General features: G+C 34.0%; 2 protein-coding genes across 3 annotated transcripts in view; both read right to left on the bottom strand.

Annotated features, from left to right (window-relative positions):
* The window catches only part of LOC138710805 (nucleolar complex protein 4 homolog A), a 28,658-nt gene extending 26,397 nt beyond the window's left edge, over positions 1 to 2,261 (bottom strand). The window contains exon 1 of one of the 2 annotated variants that reach the window (XM_069841928.1): positions 2,046 to 2,261. In XM_069841928.1, the coding sequence (XP_069698029.1) occupies positions 2,046 to 2,138 (93 nt within the window). In that variant the 5' untranslated portion in view covers positions 2,139 to 2,261. The remainder of the gene's footprint in view (positions 1 to 2,045) is intronic. The other variant, XM_069841929.1, reaches the window with a different exon arrangement.
* A 7,696-nt stretch (positions 2,262 to 9,957) lies between these two features.
* Positions 9,958 to 26,315, bottom strand: CkIIbeta (casein kinase II subunit beta). Its single transcript, XM_069841927.1, has 6 exons — positions 26,223 to 26,315; positions 25,001 to 25,076; positions 17,454 to 17,556; positions 17,131 to 17,322; positions 15,704 to 15,893; positions 9,958 to 12,258 (listed from the first exon to the last, which is right to left on the bottom strand). The coding sequence occupies exons 2-6, from the start codon at positions 25,070 to 25,072 to the stop codon at positions 12,150 to 12,152; spliced, it is 666 nt and encodes a 221-aa protein (XP_069698028.1). The 5' UTR covers positions 25,073 to 25,076; positions 26,223 to 26,315; the 3' UTR covers positions 9,958 to 12,149.
* Positions 26,316 to 26,494: the final 179 nt, after the last annotated feature.

Raw genomic sequence — 26,494 nt, 5'->3', positions numbered from 1 at the left:
TGACTTGGCAATTTGCTAAAATTGCACGTCACTTGGTATATGTGTACATAAAACTCATGTTACAATATTTTTTAGGCCTATATGTGTTGGTTAACAATATTAAAAATTACAATTGATAAAATATCGTCATACTTATACATATATGTTAAAATTTAAATTGCATACGAAAAATTGACGTTGTTAGCAATTGTACATGATTATTTGTGATGTTATGATGACGTGTGTTTGTGTATGCATATAGGAATTATGTTTTGATGAAAGTTAAAACTTCTTCTGTATGTAATTGTTTCATATTTTTGCAGATGCGTGTTTGCCAGGTGATTACTAAATCTGTAAAATGTACGTATATATAAATACACAAATATATTTACCCTGGACCGAAGAAAGGCGTGCTTTCCTGAGTAGTGCAATATGATGGTAGTACCATTGCGTTATATGATGATTTTGTATTAAAAGTCTTGAAAAAAATTGGTTGGGTATTTAAAAAGCGAAGGTATTTGGGACGGGTTGAGCTAAATTGGCGTGGAGGGTCAATATAGAGTATCCACCGGCCACTGAACGAATATTGCACACTTTTATCACTGCTAATGTGGCGCTATAAATCGATTTTCAATACTTTTATCACAGCCACAACACCACATTTCAATTCTATATATATATATATATATAGAATTGTTACTACATTAACACATTTAATATATCACAGGCCCACACTGGACGAACTAAATGTAATTATTATGAAAGTCGTCATAATTTTCTTTCTCGAATTACGATCCTCTTCCACTAGATGGCTACAGACACGAGAAGCAGGGCCGGCAAAACATGCAAACGAAATTATACTAAATGTGAGGAATGTTACTACAGGCGTGTAGTATTATGTGAGGTTAGGTTAGATTTGATGTGTATTGTGACAGGTTAGGTTAGGTTTGATTAGGTGTGTAGTATTATGAGAAAGGTTAGGTTAGGTCTGATTAGGTGTGTAGTATTATTACAATGTTGGCGACATTGAAACCCACTGTTACTTCATTCACTCGCGACGACTTTCGTATATAAGGTACGTATTTAGAGCGGATTGGGTGGGCTTACAGCTCTCCCAGTGATCACATCAATTTCTACTAATCAATACTATATATCCAAGGCATTTTCAAGGTATTTTATCAAGTTCCTATAATGGCTGTGACATAAGTAATATTCACCCTAAGCTACATGCTAGTGTACACTCATATACGAATCTGTGACAGGATAGGTTAGGTTAGTTTAGGCTTCTGTTATGCTCTGCATATTGCAAATCTGTGCAGGATTTTCAAGCGCTGGGCAAAGACTGGTGATTTTTTCTTTAGTGACGTTGTCAGTACTGGTCTGTAATAAGTGAGATGGGTGGATGTATAACTTTCGCAATGACATCATCGTCTCTATACTTCTGACAGGCGAGGTAAACATTGCCGGCAGAATATAATTGCTATTCCACGAATGGAAGAGGGGATAGGTCTCATTCCACGTTTGTCTTTAAGTTGGGTGGGGGAAGAACGCTTCAGACCGCCCAACTTTTAGATTAAGCGTGAAATGAGACCTCTACCATTGGTTCAATAGCAATTATCCTTTTCTCTTTCTTTCTCTCTCTCTCTGACGGCAATGTTTACGTCGGTCAGATATTATGGAACAAAGTACTGTCTAGAATAGTGTGTTACAATTTTGAGGTTATTTTAAATTATTTAATTATGTTCTTTTCTCCCGTACGCTGTGGGCACCGAAATCGAAGATTCACTATATTTAATCCTGTATCATGGAGCCTGTATGTATGTGTATAAAGAAACTGAACAAACAATCAGTATACTGTATTATGCTAAATCAGAACTGAACACTTCTAAGCATACTGTAAATAATGATAGTATATGAACTACTCCAATAAATGTAAATTTTGTATCTTATTCATTGTTTGATAGACATATTTCCCTCTGAAATTATGATACCGTACAATTTTAAATTAATGTATAATATTATACCGTAGGCATACATCTGCAAACTCCCTGACAATAGTACATTACCTCTAGCAACGATATAATGCTAATTAAATTGTTTGCGTTTTTCCTGCTCTTCAGAAACTCTGATGCTTGTGCCCGTAATTCTTTCGATAACATTTTTGCACAACAAAATAGTCACCACACTTCAACGAAACATATTTAATTTCCAATACGTTCCAGAAGTTCACAAAGTTCTAGCAGCGACGACTGTCACGATCAGCGAGATAAGAGTACCGCAGAACATACATACAGTAAAGCCAAAGTTTGAGAAATTTCCCTCCAAGTATGAGAAAATTCCCTTCAATCCAACAATTTCCATGCGATCCAGCAGGCAGTGCTTGCAGTTAATTCTGATTTATTTGACTCACTGCCTGCTGGATCACATCCTATGGATAAGATGCGATCCAGCAGGCAGTGATTTGACTACACCCACTAATATGAATGCCTTGTTGCATCTATGTACCGCGAAATAAAATTTTTGGACTTCACAAATTAGAAGAGGAAATCAATGTGGTTGATATAGGATGACATCGGAACTGAAATAACAAACATACAAGGAATAAAAAACAGATGGACGAAATATGTTGAATGTAGAAGAGTTATCTGAGAAGAGAAATCGTCCAGATGACTTAGCTTAGCTATAGAAAATGAAAAAGCCGTATCAAAAGACGAAAAAGGATTTTCTATTTTAAGCGAAGAAGTTGAACTAGCGCTGAAGGAAATGAAGTTGATGGAATCCCCATTGAATTAGTGAAATGCCTAGGTGAAAACAAGGAGCAAATTCTATCATTATGCAACGAAAATAATGTCATACGAGAATGGCGAATGGCCTGAAGATTTTACGGAGACAGCGTTTCCAATACCGAAGAAAAATAATGCCAAGAAATGTAAGGAGTTCAGGACTATCAGTCTAATATCGCACTCGGCGAAGATTCTCTTGCGAATATTAAATCGACGTTTATATTCTAAGATGGAAGAACAGTTGGAAGAAGAGCAGTTTGATTTCAGGAAGGGAAAAGGTAGTACGAGAAATGCAATTGGACTGCTATGAACAATCGGCAAAAGATACCCAGAGAAGAATAAAGAAGTGTATTTAGTATTTGTGGACCTAGAAAAGGCTTTTGACAGAGTGGGTAGGAATAAACTGATGGGGATCCTGAAGAAAATAGGTGTGGATTGGAAAAGAGAAGACTGTTCAGTAATCTGTATATTATGAAACATCGAGTCAAAGTCAGAATAGGAGAAGAAATGCCAGAAGGAATTGAAATTGGGAGAGGAGTACGTCAAGAATGTCCTTTATCACCTACCCTGTTCAGCATATACTTGTAGGATTTAGTGAAGAACTGTTTTCAGAACATGGGAGGAGTGATAGTAGGAGAAAGAAGAATAAAGTGCATAAGATTTCCTGATGATATGGCGTTGTTAGCAGAAGAGGAAATGACACTAAAGGATAGTAGGATTACTGGAGCTAAATGACAGCTGTGAGCAGTATGGGAAGAAGATAAATGCAAATAAGATGAAGAGTATGGTCTTAGGAAGAAAAATACAGAAGATAAACTTGCGAATTCTAAATGGGGCAGTAGAGCAAGTGGACAGTTTCAAATACCTAGGGTGTACTATAAGCAGTAACATGAGCTGCTGCCAGGAAGTCAAAATGAGGATAGCAATGGCCAAGGAAGAGACTAGTGGAGTGCTTTGTATGGGAGCAGAAACATGGACATTACGACGAAGTGAAGAGAAGCTAATAGACGCATTTGAAATGTGGACATGGAGAAGAATGGAACGTGTGACGTGGACAGACAGAATAAGAAATGAAGCTGTGTTGAAATGAGTGGATGAAGAAAGAGTGATACTGAAACTGATCAAGAAAAGGAAAAGGAATTGGTTGGGTCACCGGCTGAGAAGAAACTGCCTACTGAAGGATGCACTGGAGGGAATGGTGAACGAGAGAAGATTTCGGGGTAGAAGAAGATATCAGATGATAGACGACATTAAGATATATGGATCATATGAGGAAACAAAGAGGAAGGCAGAAAATAGGGAAGATTGGAGAAAGCTGGGTTTGCAGTGAAAGACCTATCTTTGGACAGAACACTAAATAAATTAATGTTGCATCTGTGCTTATTACATGCTTAGCTCTATAAAGCAATGTCTGCAGTGCATCAGGCTGTACAATCTATAAAAACAACCAAAGAAAAACATGCTAGAATATACATCTTGATTATACAACTTTTAACACTATATCACTTCGGAATGTGTATTATATATGTGCCAGAATAACAAACCTTTTTAGGAGGGGCACGACGATTCCGTGATGGGACTCGTGATCCAAGGTAGCGATCGGGCTTGGGTTGAAATCCCAATTGGACATACTACATTCCTCAGCTCTTTAGCGAAGTGAGCCTACATGTGGACATTTTCTTCGTAATAACACCCGTAATTGTGTCTTATAACGCTAATTGTCAACAGAAACCACATCATGTATGCTAAAATCCAGATAAGAAAAATATTCAGGCAAACAAACATTTGATGTGAAATGTATTATGCCGCTGTGATAAGTAACGTGATTTGTCATCTTATTGCCAAAGACGTTGTAGTTATATCTTATTGCAGCGCGGGAACTCTCCACGTGCGTTCGGTACAGTCCATTAATATGAAAATTGGTTTGTTACTATGAAGACAGGCATTGAATTCTATAATGCGTTTTTATGATACCTTAATGATGATTAGTCAAATTTTTGCATACAAGAATGATGTGGAGGTAAATAAATATTTGATAATTGTATGGAAATTGTATTATGCAATCGACTTAATGCTGTTGCCTGTGCAGAGTTCACTACTCTAGATCACATACTCCGATTTCTCTTTATAATACAGTGACAAGTTTTTCTGTTCAGTATAATATTAATAATGTTTACATGCACGTACATGAGAAATAACTTTGTAGGGTTACGAAAGCGTGAGACAAGTCTCGGCATTACATGCGAAATAATATAGGTATGTTAGGTTGAGATGCAGGTTCTAGTTGCATGAAATGGAACAGTAGTCAGTACGGGCTAACGGAATCCCGTCTACTTTAAGCAGTGGTTTGTGGTGACCCCATATCTGCATTCTAAACATACCACAAATATCGGTTCACTATTTTAACTTACTCCATTCCTGTCTAAATCATCAATCACGATGATCATCTCATAAGAAACTACGAACTAATTTCTAGCGCGTACTTCATCATTACTAAGGTGTACGCGTCACGTATAGTACCATACTGTTAAGAATGTCAACTGTGCTAGTATGATGGTGTGGGAGGTGGCAAAACTCCAACCTTTTGTTTACCTGAAATTCAGTTTAGTAATTTATTCCATTACGCTCACATATTGTGATGTTGACACTTATGCCTATATGGATCTTGGCACGATCCAATCCGCAGTCATGACTTAGGTGCTCCATAAGAAAAACTAATACGGATATGTCTAATATCTTGTAACCAGTATCATAGTTTACAGTTATAATCATGATTAAATTCACAACACCTTAATGAGCTGCGACTCTGCGAGTACTGTATTTACTTTTAACAAAAGATGTGCAAAGAGATACAGTAATGTTGGATCGCATCAGGATGCCACTCGATATTTATACAGTATTTTCATCTAGGGAGCACACTGTCCCTTTACTTAGATTTTAAAGCTACGATAGAACTGCATGTTTTATGTAAAACGTCACGTTGACGAGTTGAATATTGGCGATCTTTTTTTCGATTTTTGTAAGTAGAATAATGTCTATTAATCGTTTCTCAAAAATGACATTTCGGAGTTGAATGCAACAAAACTATTAAAGCAGAAACATCGTCACTGAGTCAAAGTGGAAACTGCGAACGCAGTATAGACCTACAGTTCGAAAGAGGATGTAGGTACATGACTGTGAAGGTTTCGATAGCACTTTGCACTTCTAGAGGAAGTGGTGGGGGGGGGGGGGACACTGTGGGGTACCAAAATCGTGCTTATTTTCTGAAAATTCCTATCGTATGATTCATTAAGACTTTTTTTTCGGTTGTTAGTCTTATTGCCTATGAAAATGCTCCATTAGAGCATTTATATTCTTTTTAGAAATAAAGCTGAAGAAGAGGTAAAAGTATTTACGAGATCAGTTTGCTGTCTAGATTGGAAAAATCCCACTTTCCCACTCCGGAGATTCTGATCTGCAGAAGTCACACAGTAAAATAGTCATATTTTGAAGCCATAACGTTTCTTAAGGATGTAGTGAGACTTAGAGCAATGACAGGGAATATGAGCAAAGTTTCTATAGCTCTTTGTACTTCAACTGATACACAATATTCTTGGCTGCGATTGACTTCGACAAAACTCGTTGTGCAACACCATCCCCACCCTCACTGGACAGAGAGGATATCAGTTATAAGTAATTTTGATCCAGAGAGTGATGACCTACGATCTCTTCATCAGAGTTTTCTAATACTATTACATTTCTGGAATACCCTTCTGTATGTTACAGAAAGTAAAAAAATATACGTAGACCAACAGTTATATTCAATGAACCTCTGCTACAGTCTGAAAAGCAGAAGCTTCATAATTTAGGAAACATGGTCAAGAAAGTGAGGAAGACGAACACATACGATTTTTCAAGACTGCTACAACACACAAGTAAAATCCTGGAACCTAGGCTACTTTCATTCAGAAGCTGCATGTAGGATGTGGTAGAAATATATAGTCCCCAGTGTCATCTCACTCTAATTTTATACTTTATAATTTCCAGACCACTTCTGAATCGAAGAATCCTCTACCCTGCACACATTTCACAGCCAGTGTTTTTGGATTACACACACTTTTTTAAATCGATCAAATAAATGGAGAAAATATGGCGCAGTATATTATTATGGGCTATGTATTACCAGGTTGTCTAATCCAGTAACATCAACTTTTGATTAAACAATGTTCTACTTTATTTAAAATGTAATGGAAAGTTTCTAAAGTCATTCTGTATGCTGAAAAAAAGTTTATATTCATCTGCCTCCAACTCATTAAACAAGTGATGATATTCACCATAGGTACCTTTTCTTACTGCATTTTATTGGACGAATACCAATTGTTTTCCTTGTCGCTTTTAATATAGCACTGTCAAAACAGAGAAGAAAGTCATCAGGCGAGTTAGATAACGTGAAAGCAACTGGCAGGTTTACCACTTTTACATACATTGTGTGTGTCTACTACTCAGTGCCAATCAGCACAGGCAATTGGTGCTGGCAGCCACCGAGCAGGATATCTGCTTTTACACGCTTTCTTTGTTCTTTGTGTGCTTATCCTATCTCGAGGCTATAAGGAACCCTCTTCTTTCATCCAGTCAACTTTCTCTCATGTACATAACATTTTAAGACGTACATTTGTCTCCAGTTTTATATTTTTTATAATTTAGGTTTTATATTTTATAGTTTCTTTAACTGCAAAGTCATATTGCAACTCTCTGTTGAGAATGGTACACTGGGTTTCCATTTTGCTGCTATCTACTAACAATTGTGGACAGTTATGGATTCAGAACTTGCAATATATTATTTTGTTGTAGTGGATGTCAGAATCAATCTGGCATTTGCCTTTTGAAATAACTAGATTATTACTTATGATTGGGGATACCACTAAAAACACTGATTGGATTGGCATTGAACATTTGAACCTGAGACCTCCAGAATGAGTCCTGTGTTTTACCATTAAGCACCTCGTTTATGTTCTTCCAAATTATTGTAAGCAGAATGACTGGTGTAACAGCTTTCAATTATGTTTATTTTACATAGTTTTATTACTTTCAGTCAACATAATGTTTGCTTTGTTAAGAGATTTCTTTCTGTAGATGATTACAGCATTATGTATGTGCATCTAGGTACTGAAGCATATCAACTGTTAATTTCAATATCAATCAGTAAACAAACATGGCATTCCACCAAAACACAGAATTCAGTGTGAGTTTTATAGCGTTTGTTAAGCTTCCCTATTAAGAGTTTAGTAACAAATGTTATAAATTTAATCATTTTCACTAAATTAGGTGTGGTAGGATTTAGGAGTATTTCTTGTAATACATACAGAGGGTTTGGAATTGAACGGGATACATCAGCTTCTTGTCTATGCGGATAACGTGAATATGTTAGGAGAAAATCCACAAACGATAAGGGAAAACGCGGAAATTCTACTTGAAGCAAGTAAAGAGATAGGGTTGGAAGTAAATCCCAAAAAGACTATGTATATGATTATGTCGCGTGATCAGAATATTGTACGAAATGGAAGTATAAAAGTTGGTGATTTATCCTACGAAGAGGTGGAAAAATTCAAATATCTTGGAGCAACAGTAACAAATATAAATGACACTCGGGAGGAAATTAAACGCATAATAAATATGGGAAATGCCTGTTATTATTCGGTTGAGAAGCTTTTGTCATCTAGTCTGCTGTCAAAAAATCTGAAAGAATGTATAAAACAGTTATATTACCGGTTGTTCTGTATGGCTGTGAAACTTGGACTCTCACTTTGAGAGAGGAACAGAGATTGAGGGTTTTTGAGAATAAGGTTCTTAGGAAAATATTTGGGGCTAAGAGGGATGAACTTACAGGAGAATGGAGAAAGTGGGAGGATAATATTAAATTGGATTTGAGGGAGGTGGGATGATTGTAGAGACTGGATAATCTTGTTCAGGATAGGGACCAATGGCGGACTTATGTGAGGGCGGCAATGAACCTCCGGGTTCCTTAAAAGCCAGTAAGTAAGTAATAAGTAATACATAACTTCGTTCAAAGTTATAATCCAAAAGATATGCATACGCATTATTTCCAGAACAAACTGCAACTATAACATGGGTTTAAAGGATTCCATTATTATCATTTTCGTAACTGTCGCAATTTTGTGGAATGAACTGATAACTGAAGATCTTCCAGCACAAAACAGAGTATGTATATTTTCTCGCTTGTAACGAAAATGCAGAAGAAATGTAATGAATAAATAGACGCCATTAAGCACTGTGAGTTCAAAGCAAACTAACAGAAAAATGCGGGAATGAGAATTTAATAGAGATTATACTTATGAGAAAAGGTAATAATAGCTATCTTACGTTAATTTAGTGGCCATATCCAACTGAAACCAGAGAGATATCCTCTGCCAATAGCATTGCAGTTAATAGTGGTTGATTCTTTAGCTCTGATGATTTTAATACAATTGATGGAGACACTGTTCATGTAAACAATTAAAGTACTGTACTCGTAGAGTGGTGGTCCATGTGGCAACTGAAGTTTGTGAAATGAGGTTAAGGTAAGTAACTTTGTCAAGTAAAGATGAATTGCCTTTCATCAACAATCATCTTTCTCAACTTTTCATCTACTACATACAAATAAAGGTATAATTCATTACAGAGTAGTGTTCAGCACTATGAGATTTTTTTACTGCATAAATAATTTTCCTGGCACTATGGCCATTACTGAACAATAAATTCGTTTATGTTCAAGCAAGAATATAGCTACATAAAATAATTGACATGTTCACACCCAAACTCCATTATTATTGATCAAGAAAGTAAAAAAAATCTTGGCAGAAGACATTCTTATCCTTTGTTTGGTCAGGTGTTTCGCAAGTTAGACAATGTCTAGTTAAACACGACCTGAAGACTGTTCTTATAATTCCAACTGAACATTTGAGCATTGATTAAGTAAATATTATCTGACATGGTATCATTACTGCTGTAATCCTTTTATGTTTATCACACGTAAGCAAATATAATAATACACACGTTATTTTGAATATGATTGTGCAGCAAATGTGCAGATCTAAATATTAAACACAAAAATATAACACAATTAAGTTTTAAAAATCTAATTACGTCACTAAATACATTTTTTATAAATGCAAAAATTTCCCTGCAGATTGATTTCATTAAAAAGAACTGAACTGAATACAAAATCAAGAGGGTCTTTATTGCTTAGTAGAAAGTAAGACAAAAGAGAAAATTGATCATTTCCAAGTCATACCACTTTTTCTTACAATTTCAGCATAACATACCTGCCACTTCTTTTAAATCCCAGACAGTTATGCTCAAAACCAAATTTCCATTATTCCAATGTTATAGTCTTTTAACTCGCATTTCACGAACTTGATCTATGATTCCATGGACAGAACAGAGTGGAGGCGCTTTGTGAAATTAACATGGAGTTGACATGGTCCAAATTGCCTAATTGATTGATTAATCTATGATTCTAAGCAGTGAAGTTAATAGTACTAATGACTTTTGCCGAGAGTATCTTACATTAGATCTCTCTCATTTTCAAGTTCAATGTAAACTGTCTTCTAAACTTTTACATAAATGTCCCTGTTGCTATAGTTATATGCCTTCGTATTCACTAAGAAGTAATTGTTACTGTTAGTAATTGTTTCCAATAACTATTTTCCCTGCATTAAAGTACATAATTCTATCGGGATAAAGAGGTTGAATTAAATTCACTCGGATTTTTATGTATTTTATATAAATATCATAGTGAATACAAGAAAGGCATTTGTGTTGCAACAATAATAATATTTGGATTTAATAAATTGCAATAAGAGTTTCATTATTAAAGTGCTAACTTTCACAGTCAGTTTCTAGTGAAGTCCATATCCCACAAACTTAGATCTCCTAAAAATAATAATACTAAAAATTGATCCATACATAATATTAATCATCTTTTTGCTAATCATAAGAATTAAATTAAAACAAATTCCTGTACACTTCACTGAAATCTGTAAAAATAGTTTTGCACTAAAATGAGTTTTTATTTAGGTAAATACAGCAGTCTTGCTGCACAGTTAGGTGAGAAATTCACTATCATCACAATTCTTGCATTATAACCTGTGCGTAATGCACTAATGAAACAGTCTTAGCCATGTAATGAAACTTCACAAAGTTTGGAGTATGTATATAGTATTCATAACTGTCTTCAATCACGTGTCCCCAAACACGTATTAGCACTAAATTATTTATCTCTACAATCGGATTATGATAACAACTATTAAATTCATATTACATAACCTTTCTATATTCTATTAAATTATACAAACACGTAGAGTTCTGTTTTCGTTTCTCTCTTATTTCCTATATGGCCATCACGAATTATCCAAACAGGTTCTGAAGTTAGAATGTTCATATGATGTAAAAAGAATACAATAGATAAATAATACTAAGTTATTTGAGAGCTGAAGATACACACAGCTTGAAAGTTGTCTCAAATAGATAATGGAAAAAAATAAATGTTAGTTAACAGCGACCTGTATGTAATAAAATGAACGAGTGACAATGAATGTTTCAAAAATCATATATGAATACATAAATAAATCTAATAGCTACAGACAACATTTTGTTTGCAAAATAGACTTCTTGGCAACACGATATATTAGACTGCCATAACAGAAGACAACTATTTCTAGTGTTCACAATACAGACCAAAATGCAGTCTACATAATAATTATTACAACTAATTAAAGAAAAAAAAAACTAATTATCCCTCACTACAAGTGCATTCATCACACATATTTCGAAGTTATACGACCTTTCAACATACATACTAAGTTTACTGTATGTACAGTATTGTCCCTTCTCTGGAGTTATCCACTTTAAAATTTTAGATCAAATATTTCAAATACAAATATACTGCATCTTGGATATGTAATGTGACACACAAATAAATTTAAAGTTCTCCATAATTAGCAAATAATATTTCGATACAGAGTGGTACTCGTATACCTAGACTTATACTAAACATAGGTATAAAAATATGGGAAATGAGAAAGAAGCGTCAATGTCTTATATTCAGAAATTTGCATTCAATCTGGTATAAATCGTCTAGTGGGAAACAGTGGAAAGAAAGAAAAAGAAATGACAGCTAACTTCCAACAAGGTGGCTACACTTATCAATTTTGATTTATTGGTATATGGTTAAGTAATGTAACATTTAATCACTACTTTTTCCCCGCAGATTTGAAAATTATCGTAAGTGTTCCAGTGTCTATCACTTGCACATATCTACGAGCTGTTTTCGGTTCTTTTAGTACATCACTTCACAAGTCTTGGAGCAATGTGGTGAATTTTGTTGACACATACATTGTTATTTTCAACTCAACGCTTTCCATTGTTGTAACTCAGAGCTCTGAGAGGTGCCTTAAAATTTGACGATGCCTGTTGCTGAATCTGGTATGCCAAGGGATGAATCTTGAATCCATACAATCTGCAAGAGATCATGAATTATTTCAATACAGCACACATCCGTAAGTAATTATAGGCTGGTAGAATTTTGGTTATTGAATATGCTATTTTCGTACTTCCATGTAGAATACTCGAAGATGATCTTGTACCTACACACCTGATACTTAACTGGTAAGTAATGAGAACACTGCAGAAGTTTATGCACTACAAAATTACAAAATATACATGCATTTAAAATTACTGAAGTATGTATTAAAAATGAATCATATGCAGTAAAAATTTATGCATCGAAATAAAAAAATCAATCATATTCGTGGTAATAATATAATTTGCCTGTAAAACATGCGAAAATACGAAAACCAATAAAATAAACTACTAAAAATACTTTCAATTATCTATACCAGAAAATAGGACATAGTCCTGTGACTGGAAAAAATTGTATAAGCTAATAAAAAAAAAAAAACAAAAAAAAAAAAACACTCTTGTTTTTCACACATTTGACAACATATCACTTCACCATTACTAGAGAAGCATTTCTTCCCCTTCTCCAATTCAAAAGTAAATTCTTCCTACTTCATATTTTTGAGGGAGGATATTCCAAAGATTTCTTCATCGAAGACTTGTTAATAAATCACTTCCACCCGCTTTAATACAAAGTGAGACAGAAATCCACGTTTATCGAAGTATATCACTTTCATTGTCATTAACCCAGCAGTCAAAATAAAATCAGGGTCTTTATACCATAAATGTGAAACAGAAATTACTTTTTAATTACCACAACTTAATAATTACTCATAAGCACAATAAAAAACATAAATCACATTTCAGTCGTCTTATGATCTGTCATCAGACTTGTTCCTAAGTTCTCTGATCTTAGTTCAATGGATGCTTACATAACTTCTCTCCTCGCATATATAATTACTGACTATTGACCACTGGAGCTCAGGCAGCAAATGCCAGGAAGCAGAAGTGAAGCAAAACAATATGCGTAATTTCGTTACCCATGATCATTCAAGTCTTCTAAATTCGTTACATTTCGTTACCAACTGAAGGGCTCTCTGCAAAAATGAGGTAGCTACACTTTTACAAAGTTGTGGGGGCAGGGAAGAAAAAAATTCAAATTTTAACTGAGCTTCTTTCCTTTTTCAGAGTATGTCCTAGGTACCTAGGAGTTTCATTTATCACTCACTCGTTTATTAGTCAGTATTTTAAGGAGGTAAAATATAAACAAATAATGGAGATACTCCCTGTTTGCAATAAAATGGGATATAATTAGTCACATTTTACACAACACACATTTACTGTGCGAATGTCATAAACTACAACACAAGACCTAGCAGATATATATGAACCATAAGTAACATCATTAATTCCAAGTGGTTATTGTGTAAGATATTTCAAATAAAAAATGTTAATAAATTTTTCCTCGTTTTTGCTTCCTTTTCGAGAAAAAAATCGTTTTATGTGAAATATTTCATAGTGTGTTTTGAGAAAGCCAATGTGCTCAGTCAATTGAAGGAAGCAGTGTATTATGACAATAAATGATTAAAAGGATTTTAGTTTTGTCCTTTAAATGTGCAGATATGTGATCTGAACAAAATGTACCATTGTAAAATTCCTTTGCAGAACGAAAAGTTACACTTGTTCAGATCGAATTTCTGCACATTTAAAGCATAAAACTAAAATTCTTTTAAATCATATATTATCATAATACATTGCTCTCTTAAATTGACTGAGTATACTGGGAATTAAATCAATGACTTTCCCATAACATGCCATGAAATGTTTCATATATAACAATTTTATCTCGAAACGGAAGCAAAAATGAGGAAAATTGTATTCAACTTTTTTGTTTGAAATATCTCAAACAATGATACCCAGAAATTAACGACAGTTCCCCTGTATAGCTCAGGAACTACCTCCTTTTTGCAACAAAATAATTGGGAGCTCAGCTCCAATTCCAGTGTAACTTACTACCAAGTGCTCGGAATGACACCATTCTTGCACTAAAAGATCGGGCATATTTTTTAATGTATGAAACAAGCAAAATACTAATTTGACCAAAAAGTGGAGCCAACCCCTTTCTGCTGGAAGCCCTTCAATGCTTAAGTAAGTTACTTTTTCTTTACTTTCGTTACTGGTAGACACTCTAAAATGAATAAAACAGTGTTGAAGCAATAATTAACTTCTTTTATATATGGGACGTTCAGAGCACAAGGGAATGAAGTCCACTTTTGGTCAACTGGGAGACATTTCGTCTGTATAGACCTTAGATGAGGCTACTTTCAGAGCATAAAAGAATCATGTCCTCACAATCTTTGCAATGATGCAGATGTTTAAAATCACACTAACTTTTAATGGGTAATTAACTATACGTAAAAGACTTTAAGTCTAAGTTTCTGAAAAGTTTATTTTTGTGATTTGATTCCCTTGTGTTCTGAGCACCCCGTATGTAGACTTCTGCACTTGTTGACAAGAAGCTAACAAACAATGTTACATCGCGCAATAGGTTTAAGCTTGAAACACAGCTCACAGCTTCCTCATGGTATTCTATTGTTAAATGTTAATTATACTGAAATAACTGTTCCTCATAAGGATTTGTAAAAGATAAAAAAAATGATTAAAATGACCCAAAATGTTCACTATACATTCCCAAGTATGTAAAATACAATGAAATATGCTTTACTGCAAAAAAAAAGTTCAAAATAAAACTATCTTTGTTTGAAAAATAAAACTGCTTTTGTTTAAACTTATAAGACATGAACAGTCTAATAGTAAATACTGATAAGATAGTTCAATTTGAATGTACTGCAGTTCTTCAAATTCGATACTTGATAGTACAGTACCGTATTTAATCTATTTATACATAAGTCAATAAACATATAAAAATAATAAGAGTAATAAGAAAACAATTTACTTTTTAGTAAAGGGTTTACTTTCGTTGGAAGATAATTTCAATACTAACAAAACAAAATAAAATTCTTCAAATAATGTAACATTATATAAGAATTTCTATAATTTGGTAAATTTTAAGGGCCTCTTTACTAAAACTCTAACATCACAATAATTTAATTACCTACACAACGAAAATCACGACGTTCAATATCTAATAAAACAATATACAATACAGGCCATATAAAATCTAAAACCTGTGATGACAAAGTTTAATGGTAATGTGTAAGTCCACACCAACTTTTCACTACTGATTCTAGTTGATGTAGATACCAGCCGACTGAATTGATTGTAGGTCGAAAGGCAGGGTGTGTATAATAAGTTCAGGTTATGCTGCGTGTTCTGTATGGAAATACAATATATAGACTCACATTCACTTAATCATTAACCAAAACTTGGTAATCCGACAAAAATACCCAAATCCAGCATCCTTAGGGTCTCTAACACATATTCACCTTTGAAAATTAAAACATACCGTACATTAAGAACATTGTCTGTAAAGAGATGTTACTAACCTGGGAACAAACTGGTTAGCAGGTCGTTTTGGTCGATATTCTGGATGAACCATAAAAAGCATCTGAGGAAAACCAGTACCAAAATAGGCACCGTCTGTGTGGTGATGACGTGATGACTTTGGTGTGTAAACATCCATGCACTTGGGACAATATGACTTCACCATAGCTTCTCCAGGAACATCAGATAGTCCTGTCAAAAAGAGTTTATAATGGAATGCTGACCCTTTAGAGCTATCTCTTACATTTTATTATATTTATATATAGGGGAATCACTACACTAACTTCGCTTTTTCCACAAAAAAGTCTCAACATTTCAAGAGAGAAAGAAAGAACTTTCATTATCTCTGAAAATCCAAGTATGACTTTTGGATATGTTTTTCTGTAGCTATCAGTTCCTAATTATAAAGATTTGAAGAAAGAAAGTTTCATTTTCTCTGAAAATCAAAGTGCGACTTTTTTATATAATATCTTTCTGTAGAGCTATCAGTTCCTAATTATACATATTTTAATCTATGTTTATACTGAATGTTATTGTAATATATTGAATTCTGCTATATAAACAGTTGAATAAAAACTTACACAATAATCAGCCTGGTTGTAACAAACATTGTACTCGTTACACAATCTCTGGACAATGTGGATCATTATCCCTTTAACTTTCACAAGTATTATGTGGCATGTCATTTACGTATCAGATATCATATATTAATTCTTGTAGAATATAAAGTTCAAAATACCGAAAACACTTAAAATTGAATGGCTAGGGGCTATAAGGATAAATTATAAGATGAAAACAGAGAATCCACTTCCTTACATTAAGTTACCATATATAATCCTATATATTTTCTAATCATTGAAGTGTGAAATGATAATTTATGTAGTGTAGAAAATCTCAATTTCAGATTAAAAATCACCTGTGTATAAGTTCTTAAGTAAAACAAGCATAGGAAATCAAATACATTTTTGGACATAGTCAACAAGGGAAGAGAGAGAGAGAGAGAATATGGACGTGAAAAAGACTAATATTTACATACTAAAACAGAGAACACGAAGGTAGTACAGTATCTAAAAAATGTCAAATTAATATTTTAGTAAAAGTGATTATAATGAACTAAACTTTCTGATACAGAATAGGAACAAAATCCGTCCAACAGTTTAGAAGAAATCGCTGTAAAATTATAGAATCACAAAAATCACTCTTTTTCTACAGGGTGAAAAAAAAGTGAGACAAAGACAGTTTATAATCTGCTAATTGGTTAATAGAATGAATAATCAGTTTCTACTGTATAATATTTATAACACTTTAAAGTTTGAAGTGACTTTTGAATAATCTGATATAAAACAGCATCTTGAGCATAAGACTCAACAATACAAAGATTTTAGTGTGGCATGAAAGAAATCAAAGAATAGATGTATTTTGTACTTACCTATTGGTAGCATAGGTTGACTTTCACAATATACTCTTGGACAATGACCAAAATCACCAGATTGGTACTTTTCTATCATCTGACCTATACCACGATTTGTTAAAATGTATCGTGCATGGATTAGCCCATACAACATTTCAGCTGCCTGTTCAATTAGATCCGATTGGTTTGGGTTGTCATCCAACTCATCATCTGAAATAAATAAATGACAGTAGAGTTTATATTATGTTATATAATACAATAAACAATCTCCTTACCACATAATAATATAACGGAATAGCAAAACGAGTAAATTTAAATAAAAGTTAGAAAGTAATACTAACCTGGCTCCAGATCCAGAATCATGTCGAGGGCCTGCCTATAATGTGGCACCTGTTCATTTAAGCCTGTCAGGTTAAATTTATCCTGAATATAGTCTTCATCAACCTGAGAGAAAAATATAAGGAATGAACAACTTAAATACCTGCAAAATCGTATGTATTATATTGTAACATATGCATCTTATATATAAAATATTAAGTTTATATTTTGTTGGACCAGTAGACTGTAGTAAACTGTTCGGAAGAATAGGAAAAGAGAAAGAACTTCTGTACAGTATTAACTAAATAATACTTTTCTTATACAGTACATATGATTTAAAAATGATTCCAAGTGCTTATTGTAGAGTGAAGAAATGAATCTGGATTGCAAGGTTTTGTTCAAGTTGAATTTCACGAATCACTTATGAAAATAAACGAGATTCTTGCATCTTGCTGCAAACTTTAGGCCTCTCTTTTTATATATACACTACATTTCATGTCATCAATTACATTCGTGTAATGTGGCCCTCACAATTTTGCATAGGGTGTCACAGTTACATTTATTACATAAACACTTTCTTGCGGAATGCACTATTATACCTAAAGTTCATACCTGCTAGTTTATTATTCCCTCTTATTACCAAACGTCACCATTTGTGCCTCCTTTCCTGTCCTTGAAATATAGTTTTTATGCCTAGCCACTGCTTTATATAAATCATGAACATTCTCCTAAATAATATTTATTTTCCAATTCATTATCATCCAGTAACATTAATCTATTTATTTTACTATACTGCGTATTCATTACTATCTTTTTTCTTTTATTTTTAACTTATCTCATACTATCTTTCTCTATAATTCTAATCATTAATCATTACTTTGCACTATAACAGTTTCATTTTTCTCTCCACAATTTTCTGAAACCTCTTATATTCATCCCCAATTAATTTCCTCTACTCTCACCTTCATTTCAAAACTAATGACTTAATTTATATATTGAAAACTGTCACTTCCACTTCTTTCTTGATCCTATTTTACTAGTAGTAGTTTACTTATCTCGATCTCATTTTACTTACTACTAATCACTAATCATTGCTATATCCCTGTACAAATAGGTTCATTGTTAGATATATTTCTTACATTAACCCACTGTTCCCTAATTTCACTCATTTGTTTCTTGCGCTTATTTATCTCGCTTATTTTCTCTATTCCATGATTCTATCTTTTTTATGATTACAGTGCTATGGTAACTGTAACATTAGGCATGGCTAGGCATTCTTCTATGACACAGAGGCAAATTGCTGCAGATGATCGTTTGTCAAGAAAAGTAAATTAAATCCTAGACTAACTGCTGTCGACTTAACCCGCGAGTTAATGGCTACCACTGGGGCGAATATTCACGTCACAACAGTGCGGCGTAGGCTTTTGGAAGCTGGATGAAGGGCTCGTAAGCCTATTAAGAAGCAACTGCTAACCCCTGTTATGTGCAAAAAACGCTTAATGTGGGCAAAATTACATCAACACTGGACAGTGAATGACTGGAAGAATGTACTTTTTCCGATGAGGCTCATTTCGAGGTCCACGGCCACCGTGTTTCTTATGTACGGAAAGGATCCGAAAAAGTAACAGCAGCTCATCTCCAACAAGCACCCAAATATCCCCCTAAAGTAATGTTTTGGGGTTGTTTTACACATGAAGGGCCTGGAGCATTAATAGCTATCAAGGGAATGATGAATTCTGACAAATATATTCACTTATTGGAAACCAGAATCGTACCCCAGCTGCAAAAATCATTTCCGGATGGCAGAGGTGTGTTCCAACAAGACCTGGCACCATCCCATATGTCTCGAAAAACTACAGAATTCTTCAACAAGAAGAATATTCAGGTACTCCCTGGCCAGGCAACTCATCCGACATCAACCCCATTGAGAACTTGTGGTCAATTTGCAAAAGAAGAATGCAAAAAATGGATTGTTCTACAAAGGAGAAGGTGATTTCTGCTCTCATTGGTGTATGGTTTTGCGATGAAGAAATGAAGAATATTTGTGGGAAATTAGTGGAATCCATGCCAAATCGTCTCAGAGCTGTTATTAGGAACAAGGGAGGCCACATAGATTACTGAGATATGTCTTAGATCCTTTTTTTTTTTATTCTGTTTGAGTGTTTTTGCATAAGTAATTACGTTGTTCGAATTAATTTGCATGCTACTGTATACAAAAAGATAGGCCTAAAGTTTACAGCAAGATGCATGAATTTCGTTTCTTTTCATAAGTGATTCGTGAAATTCAAGTTAAACAAAACAGGGGATCACTTATTTTAAGGGCAATAAAAACCCATGGCATGGTTTCGTTTGAAAGGGAAGTTGAATGTTCCACATCGTAAATTGATGGTACATAAAATAATCCTGCCTCTGAATGAGAGGATTTCTGATAAAATTTACCTGACATTTCTCGTTCATATCCAAATCTGGACGTAAAATAATGTTCCAAGCGTGTCTGAACTTGTTCTACCTCTATTATCAATCCATAGGCCTACTATATTCCAGTTGTCGTATGTTTTTATTTTTAGAAATGAAATTTCTGATGAAATTTTATAACATCGATTTATTAATGTGCAAAGAACGAAGTTTGTTAACTTGTAAAGTAGTTAATATTTAAAAAATGAAGCCTGTCTGCTGAAATGTCAACAGACTATAGTTTAATTCGTAAACATATTAGTTTTTAAATTGCCATATCCTCGAAATTTAAGCCCATTTGCGAAATATTTAGCCCTTAGTTTTGGCCTTATTCCCCTAACTATACTTTGAAAACCCTTAAAACTGAATTTGAAGAAGTTGTATTATTTAGTTTTGTTGTGCACGAACATCAGAATCTCTCTCTACTAAATCACGACCATTGCAACTGTCATCACCATTAAGAATACAGTTTTAATCTTGGGAAGATTTCAGTTCAACATTATAGATTCACAATACAAGAGACAAAGATACAGCTCCTATGAAAGGGAGATAAAACTAGAATCTGTTGAATTTGAAGTAGGATACGCTATCACATCATGGTGTGTGATTAAATTTAATTTTCTTTTTTCAAATTATAAACATGCCTACATGGCAGTTCTACATTTCTGAAGTTAAACACATATTATCCTGCATACGAAATTCAAACTCTTTAATACCAAGAGCATACAGTGAAACGTGTATTAAACAACTATCTATATACATATGGATAAGTTATAAGGTCGCTGAACAGAGCTGTCAATTTGAAAATCTGCTTATAAGTATAAAATTTTCTTTTAACAATGGAATGAGTTCTACTCGAACGTGACAACCTCCTTTACTTATCTGATTCTGTCACTGTTAAAAACTTTTAGGGATGAAAGAAGAAATAATTATGAAAAACTTTCAAGTTATAGAAACCAGTGACTGAAAAATTTTTGTTTGGTAATTATCGAATGTAATGTAAGTATTCACTTGAAAGAGAAACACAATTCAAATACCAGTCAGTACTCCTTACATAAATTGTTCAAACTGTCTTCCACCAGCCTCAATACAGGCATTACAACATCATGCCATAGACTGTCGAACCTGTTCAAAGATTCCTGGCACGAAATGCATTTCAGCAAGTTCTCTCAGTGTAAATATTTCTTACACATGATCAAATCTAAAAGTTCTGACGAGAAGTACAAGTTATCCACAAAATACTTACTGTATATTTGTCAATGTTTCCTCTACTCTGACAGTGTTTCTCAACTCTTGCTATTCCTATATGAATTTCATAATAGCTCACATATTGATAGCTTTGTAATTAGTAAGGAAACTGTTAATTAGCTCACGTCGAAACTTTCCCTCCACTTGCACACATTGTTAGGTCTCCACAGCACGTAGACAAATACTGTACAAAAATTAGAATAAAAGATTATAAAAAACGGAGTAGCTTAGTATCTGGTTTTGAGTAGATGATGTTCATTGTCGACAAAACAAAAGCACACTGAGTGCACAAGGTCATCTCGCATATCATATAACAGCGTAGGTATTCACAGAGGACAGCAACTCAACTGCTCTCTCCAAATACGAGCTGTTTCTTAATACAACACTCCAAGTAAGTTTTCATACAGGCAGTTTAAGTTACAGGCAGCTAATTTTTTATACACCGTATTTGTGTTGTGGAGATATAACTGTGTGCACAGTTTGAGGGGAGATTTCGTCATGAGCTCATTAAGAATTCCCTTGCAAGTTATCCTGAGAGAATGCACATTCATATTAGGGATAAATGTGCTTCTGAAAGGCTGAGTATTGGTCAGGCCAAATTTGGCCTTCTTGAAATAGAGGAAAGAAATATATAACTGACAGATACCGGTATTATACCACTTCAGTTGCTAGAAAAAGTAGGTCTAGATACATGATAGATTCATTCATGAAAGGGAACAACTACTCCATGTTAGACAAAATTTGGAAGCCAAGGTCACAAGGAAGAACGAACATGTATGGCTGGCAGCATGGAAATTGTTCAATATTATTGTGTCTAGATCTAAGCAATGCTAGATTGATTTACAACAGATTCATCCATAAGAGAGAATAATTGCTTCATAACAATCAAAATTCGCAGCATCAAGGCCACAAGGTAAGCATAAGCATGTGTTTCTCCTGAATCAATACTACTGTTTCTTGTTAAACTTTTCACTTGGTGCTAGTCAAGAAGTTATGGGAACAATGGTTCATGTTACATCCAAATCACTTACTAAAGTGACAAGTGTATTATATAGACTAATGCAAAATGTGTTCTGAGAAAAGGTGATAGAATGTCATTTGGCATAGTGGTAAAATGAAGAAACTGAAGATTCCTTCATATCAGCCATTCTTTTGTAACAGATGAGACATGTACACAGTTTTAGAAGTTAATTTTAAAAATGTAAATAGATTTTTTGGATGTTTCATTCTCACCTCATCTCGAACTCTTTCTTACAAGGGAACTGTCCCAGGTCATGTACCTCTGAATGTAATGAAAATACATATTTAAGCTAATTTGCATTCGTTAAGAAACGTGGTGATAGTCATTCATTTCGCTTTTCCCTCGTTTAGGAAAAATAATGACTTGAAAATCGTTGTTACTTATACCACTTCTTTCGTGCACTCAGATCCTCATTGCTCCACAACATCGTGTCATAGTTCTCGCAATAATGCTCTATTCAGTTTGTTTTCTCGTAACTCACATTAGTGAAGTAATTGTGCAATCTATGGCATCTTTCACTCATTCGTACACCGTCCAGATTCATAGGTATGCATGCAGCTGGAAGTTTAGGAACACGACTGTACATACTATGCTTTCAAGAACCGAAAGGAGAATTTGAACCTGAAGTAAAATAACGTGTAGACAATGATAAGCCATTTAATGTCATGGTCGATGCAAGTAGTTCTGGTAAACTGACAAAAAAAAATCACGTGAGAAGATGGTTAAGAGATGTATTTCTCCCGGATGTTAAGAAAGGCACGCTACTATACTTCTGGATTCCTGGAGTGGTCAGATAGATGACACTATATTTACTTTTGAAGGAGTAAACATACTTTACATGTAAGACAATTAAAAAACAAATTATTCCTCCAAAATCTACAAGATTTTTGCAACCCTTGGATGTTTAATTTTTAGGCAATATAAAATTGTAATTCGAAGGCTATAAGATTATTTCATATCTAAAATTATCTGTGAAAACATTCCAGACACATTGCACGATAGGGGCCTATACAAAATAATGTTGTTTTCTAATGCCAGGCATTTGACAAAGTCATTTGACTTTTTGCACTCCAATATTTTTCAAAGATATTGTCATGGTCAGCCAATGAAGCACAGATTTTGAGGTGTTCCAAATCAATTTCTTGATTAGAGTTGCACAATGGGCAGTTAGGGGACTCATATATTCCAATTCTACGCAGGTGCTTGGCCGAACAGTCCTGGCCTGTTGCCAATCTAAATGCAGCTACAGACGATTTGTGGTAAATCAGGAAATAACTGTGCATTATGATGCAGAGTGTTCCATTTTTTTCAAGCATCCACATTCTCGTTTCCCAGGATTCCACAATGGGATGGTATCCATTGGAATACAATTCTTTTATTGAGTGTTATTAATTGAGAGAGCATTTTAGTTATTTCTGCTTTTGAAATGAAGGTGTGTGTCTAGAGACTATTAATAGAATAGCTACTTTGGAGTCTGACAATACAACTCCATTTTTAAATTTATTGATGTGGCATAGAAGATTTCTGAGACTTTCACTTATTGCAATGATTTCTCCATCAAAACTTGTTGTTCCATATCCAAGAGATCTATAAAGTGAGAAGAGACAGCACGCAACACCTGCACCAGCACCTTGTTCCCTGGAGATCAAGGATCCGTAGGTGTATAAATGAAGCCAGTTTTGTGGAGGGTACCTAATATTAATTGTATCTAAAGACAACTGTTTCATTATTTCAGTGTTTACTTCTGATTTCAGTATTTCTTCTGTTAAATTTAGATTATACTCTATATTAAATAGAGTTAAAGGGTTTGGTTTAATTTGTAAGTTTTCTTTTAAATTCGGGATGTTGATTTTCTGTTTTAATTCTTGAGCCATGGATGTGAAACTATTTTCAGTTTTTAATTTACAGAGAGGACTGTATGAATGCCAATTGTTTCCTGGTAATGTGATAAGTTTTTCATATTGGATCAGTGCTTTTTCTTCTATTGTTATTTTGATGCTGTTAATATTAGTAAGGAATCTCATAGAATCTATTGGAGTTGTTTTGATTTCACCAGTTAAAAAAAAATGATCAGCCAGAGTTGGAAAACGAAATTTACGACACAAACTACTAAACTGTACTGAATATGAGGAAAATGTATGAAATCTGAAATCTCTCCCAGACATCGCCAAATAGAGTCGTGAAAACTTGAAAAAAATAATTTTGAGAAAATATTATAAAACACCAAATTTCAGCAATTTTTCGTTATATTATGCGACACTCCTGTGGACAACCCTTGAAGTTTTGAAACATACCTGTTTGCTTAGTTTGTACTGTGGGGATGAAAAGCTCTTTCAAATGATATAGGGTATAAGTAAAATATTTATTGTTAGTCATTTGCTTTTCATAAGAGATATTCGACACCACGTTTTTATATTCCAATGCTGATTTTCAAATTTTGGATAGCCCTGGCACGCAAACTATTTACATTTTACGATTTTTTTTCAGAATTATGCATGTCATATTGCGACCTCGAAAAAATGTTACTTTTGATGACAGTCATGCAACACTTTTTTTTTCAAATTAATTGAGTTCACATGGAATGACCCATTATGAGGTTAAGAGTGTAAAATTTGTATATTTATGAATAATCTTGTTCTGATGGTCAATATGTTCTAGCCTATCTTGTGCTAAAAGCCACGCACTCCACACAGCTCATATAAATAATCAGTGACACATGCATATAAACGGAAACATCCGATATATTTACCAATGATTTAGGTTAACAATAATTAAATAACAAAGCTTATGTGTAATACTGAGCAGCATATTATTAGGAATTAGCTATTCAAATAAGAAAATACTTACTTCACAAAAGAATTCATTTCCTCGAAGGCCGCAGAACCAGGAAATCCACGACACCTCCTCAGAACTGCTCATTTTCCTACAATTAGAGTAATTATTGCTACACTAAGTAGGTTTTCTTACACTTATTAGTGATACATATAAGTCTCAATACTGTATTTGTTAGCTGTGCCTATTTTGTGAAGACCTGTGACAACCAATATAGATTCATAGCGTCACAGTACCCTGAATAACTCAACTACTAAGACCAATCACATTTTAAGAATCATTTTCTCTCTTCAAATACAGATTTTGAATGTTCTAAGTTACAAAGATGGGTTATTCTTAAGTACAGAGACCAAAGCTCGGTACAGAACACCCATTCACTCACGCTACCTCCTAGATTATGTTTCTGCAGTTACATAAGTAACTGGGCGCGACCCTCCTCACTAGAACGTGTTTTTTCTCTTGGCTTCAGCCCCTCTGCTCAAGTTCCACTCAAAGATATAATTTGTAATTAAAAAACTTTCCAAAAACTAGAATATCAGCGCCCTTGTTAATAGACTACATCCAGACACCTTGGGTACAACCTACGGTAGCCATTATTTTAAGTATAACAAATTGATTGTATTTGCAATGAAATATTACATACACTTACAGATAATTTACACTTAAAGATAACAAATGCGCAGGATGTTGAAGGTGCGATTTCTGAGACAGAAATCAATCAGTAACTTAAGTAGCCTTATTTTGCAAGCGTTCACTATGATTAGCAGCAGGAAATGTTGCTAAATATATATTGTGAAAATCAATTAAACCCAGTTTTATGTATAGAACACAGTTTATCGGTCCTGTTTCGTTGCATACTGGCTGCACATTTTTAAACATAAAATATGACTTATTTAGCATGTGAAATAAGGTTAGGTAAACAATTTTGTTAGTGATTTTGTTATCTTTATTAGTTTATTACAATACATTAATATGAAATTCTAAGATTTGCAATATGTTACAGGCTTGGCGATATTAAAGAAAATACACCAAAGTACCGGTGTTACTAAAACTATTTTTCATATCGGCAATGGAGACACAAGTGAAAGAGGAATTTCCAAGGATTCCTGTACGAAATCTTTTAAATATAACAAAAAGAACTTAATTTATGTAGGATACGAATAGTATACTGCATCGTATATATATTTTAGTATTACACAAAAATTTTAAATCTTATATAATAAAGAGAATTTCTCACCTCTTCCTAGGATTAGCCACGCTTGACGTTCTTCCAAAAAGAACTGATTACAGCGCCGTCTGGGAATAAAATAAAAGACTTCGCAATCCTCTTGTCATCGGTTAATGTGTAATGAATTTTGGGAATGCTTCTTATCTATGGCGGTATATTTAATATGTTAATTGTAGGTCAAAAATTAGTTTCTTTTAATGTTATAAAATGATATAATGATGATGATGTTTCTAACTCCTGCAAATTACAACTCAAAACTTCTGTACAACATATCGAGCAAT

Source organism: Periplaneta americana, chromosome 12 (genome assembly GCF_040183065.1).
Source record: "Periplaneta americana isolate PAMFEO1 chromosome 12, P.americana_PAMFEO1_priV1, whole genome shotgun sequence".
NCBI lineage: Eukaryota > Metazoa > Arthropoda > Insecta > Blattodea > Blattidae > Periplaneta > Periplaneta americana.
The sequence above is the reverse complement of the archived record's forward strand: the minus strand, read 5'-3'. Positions and strand labels throughout refer to the sequence as shown.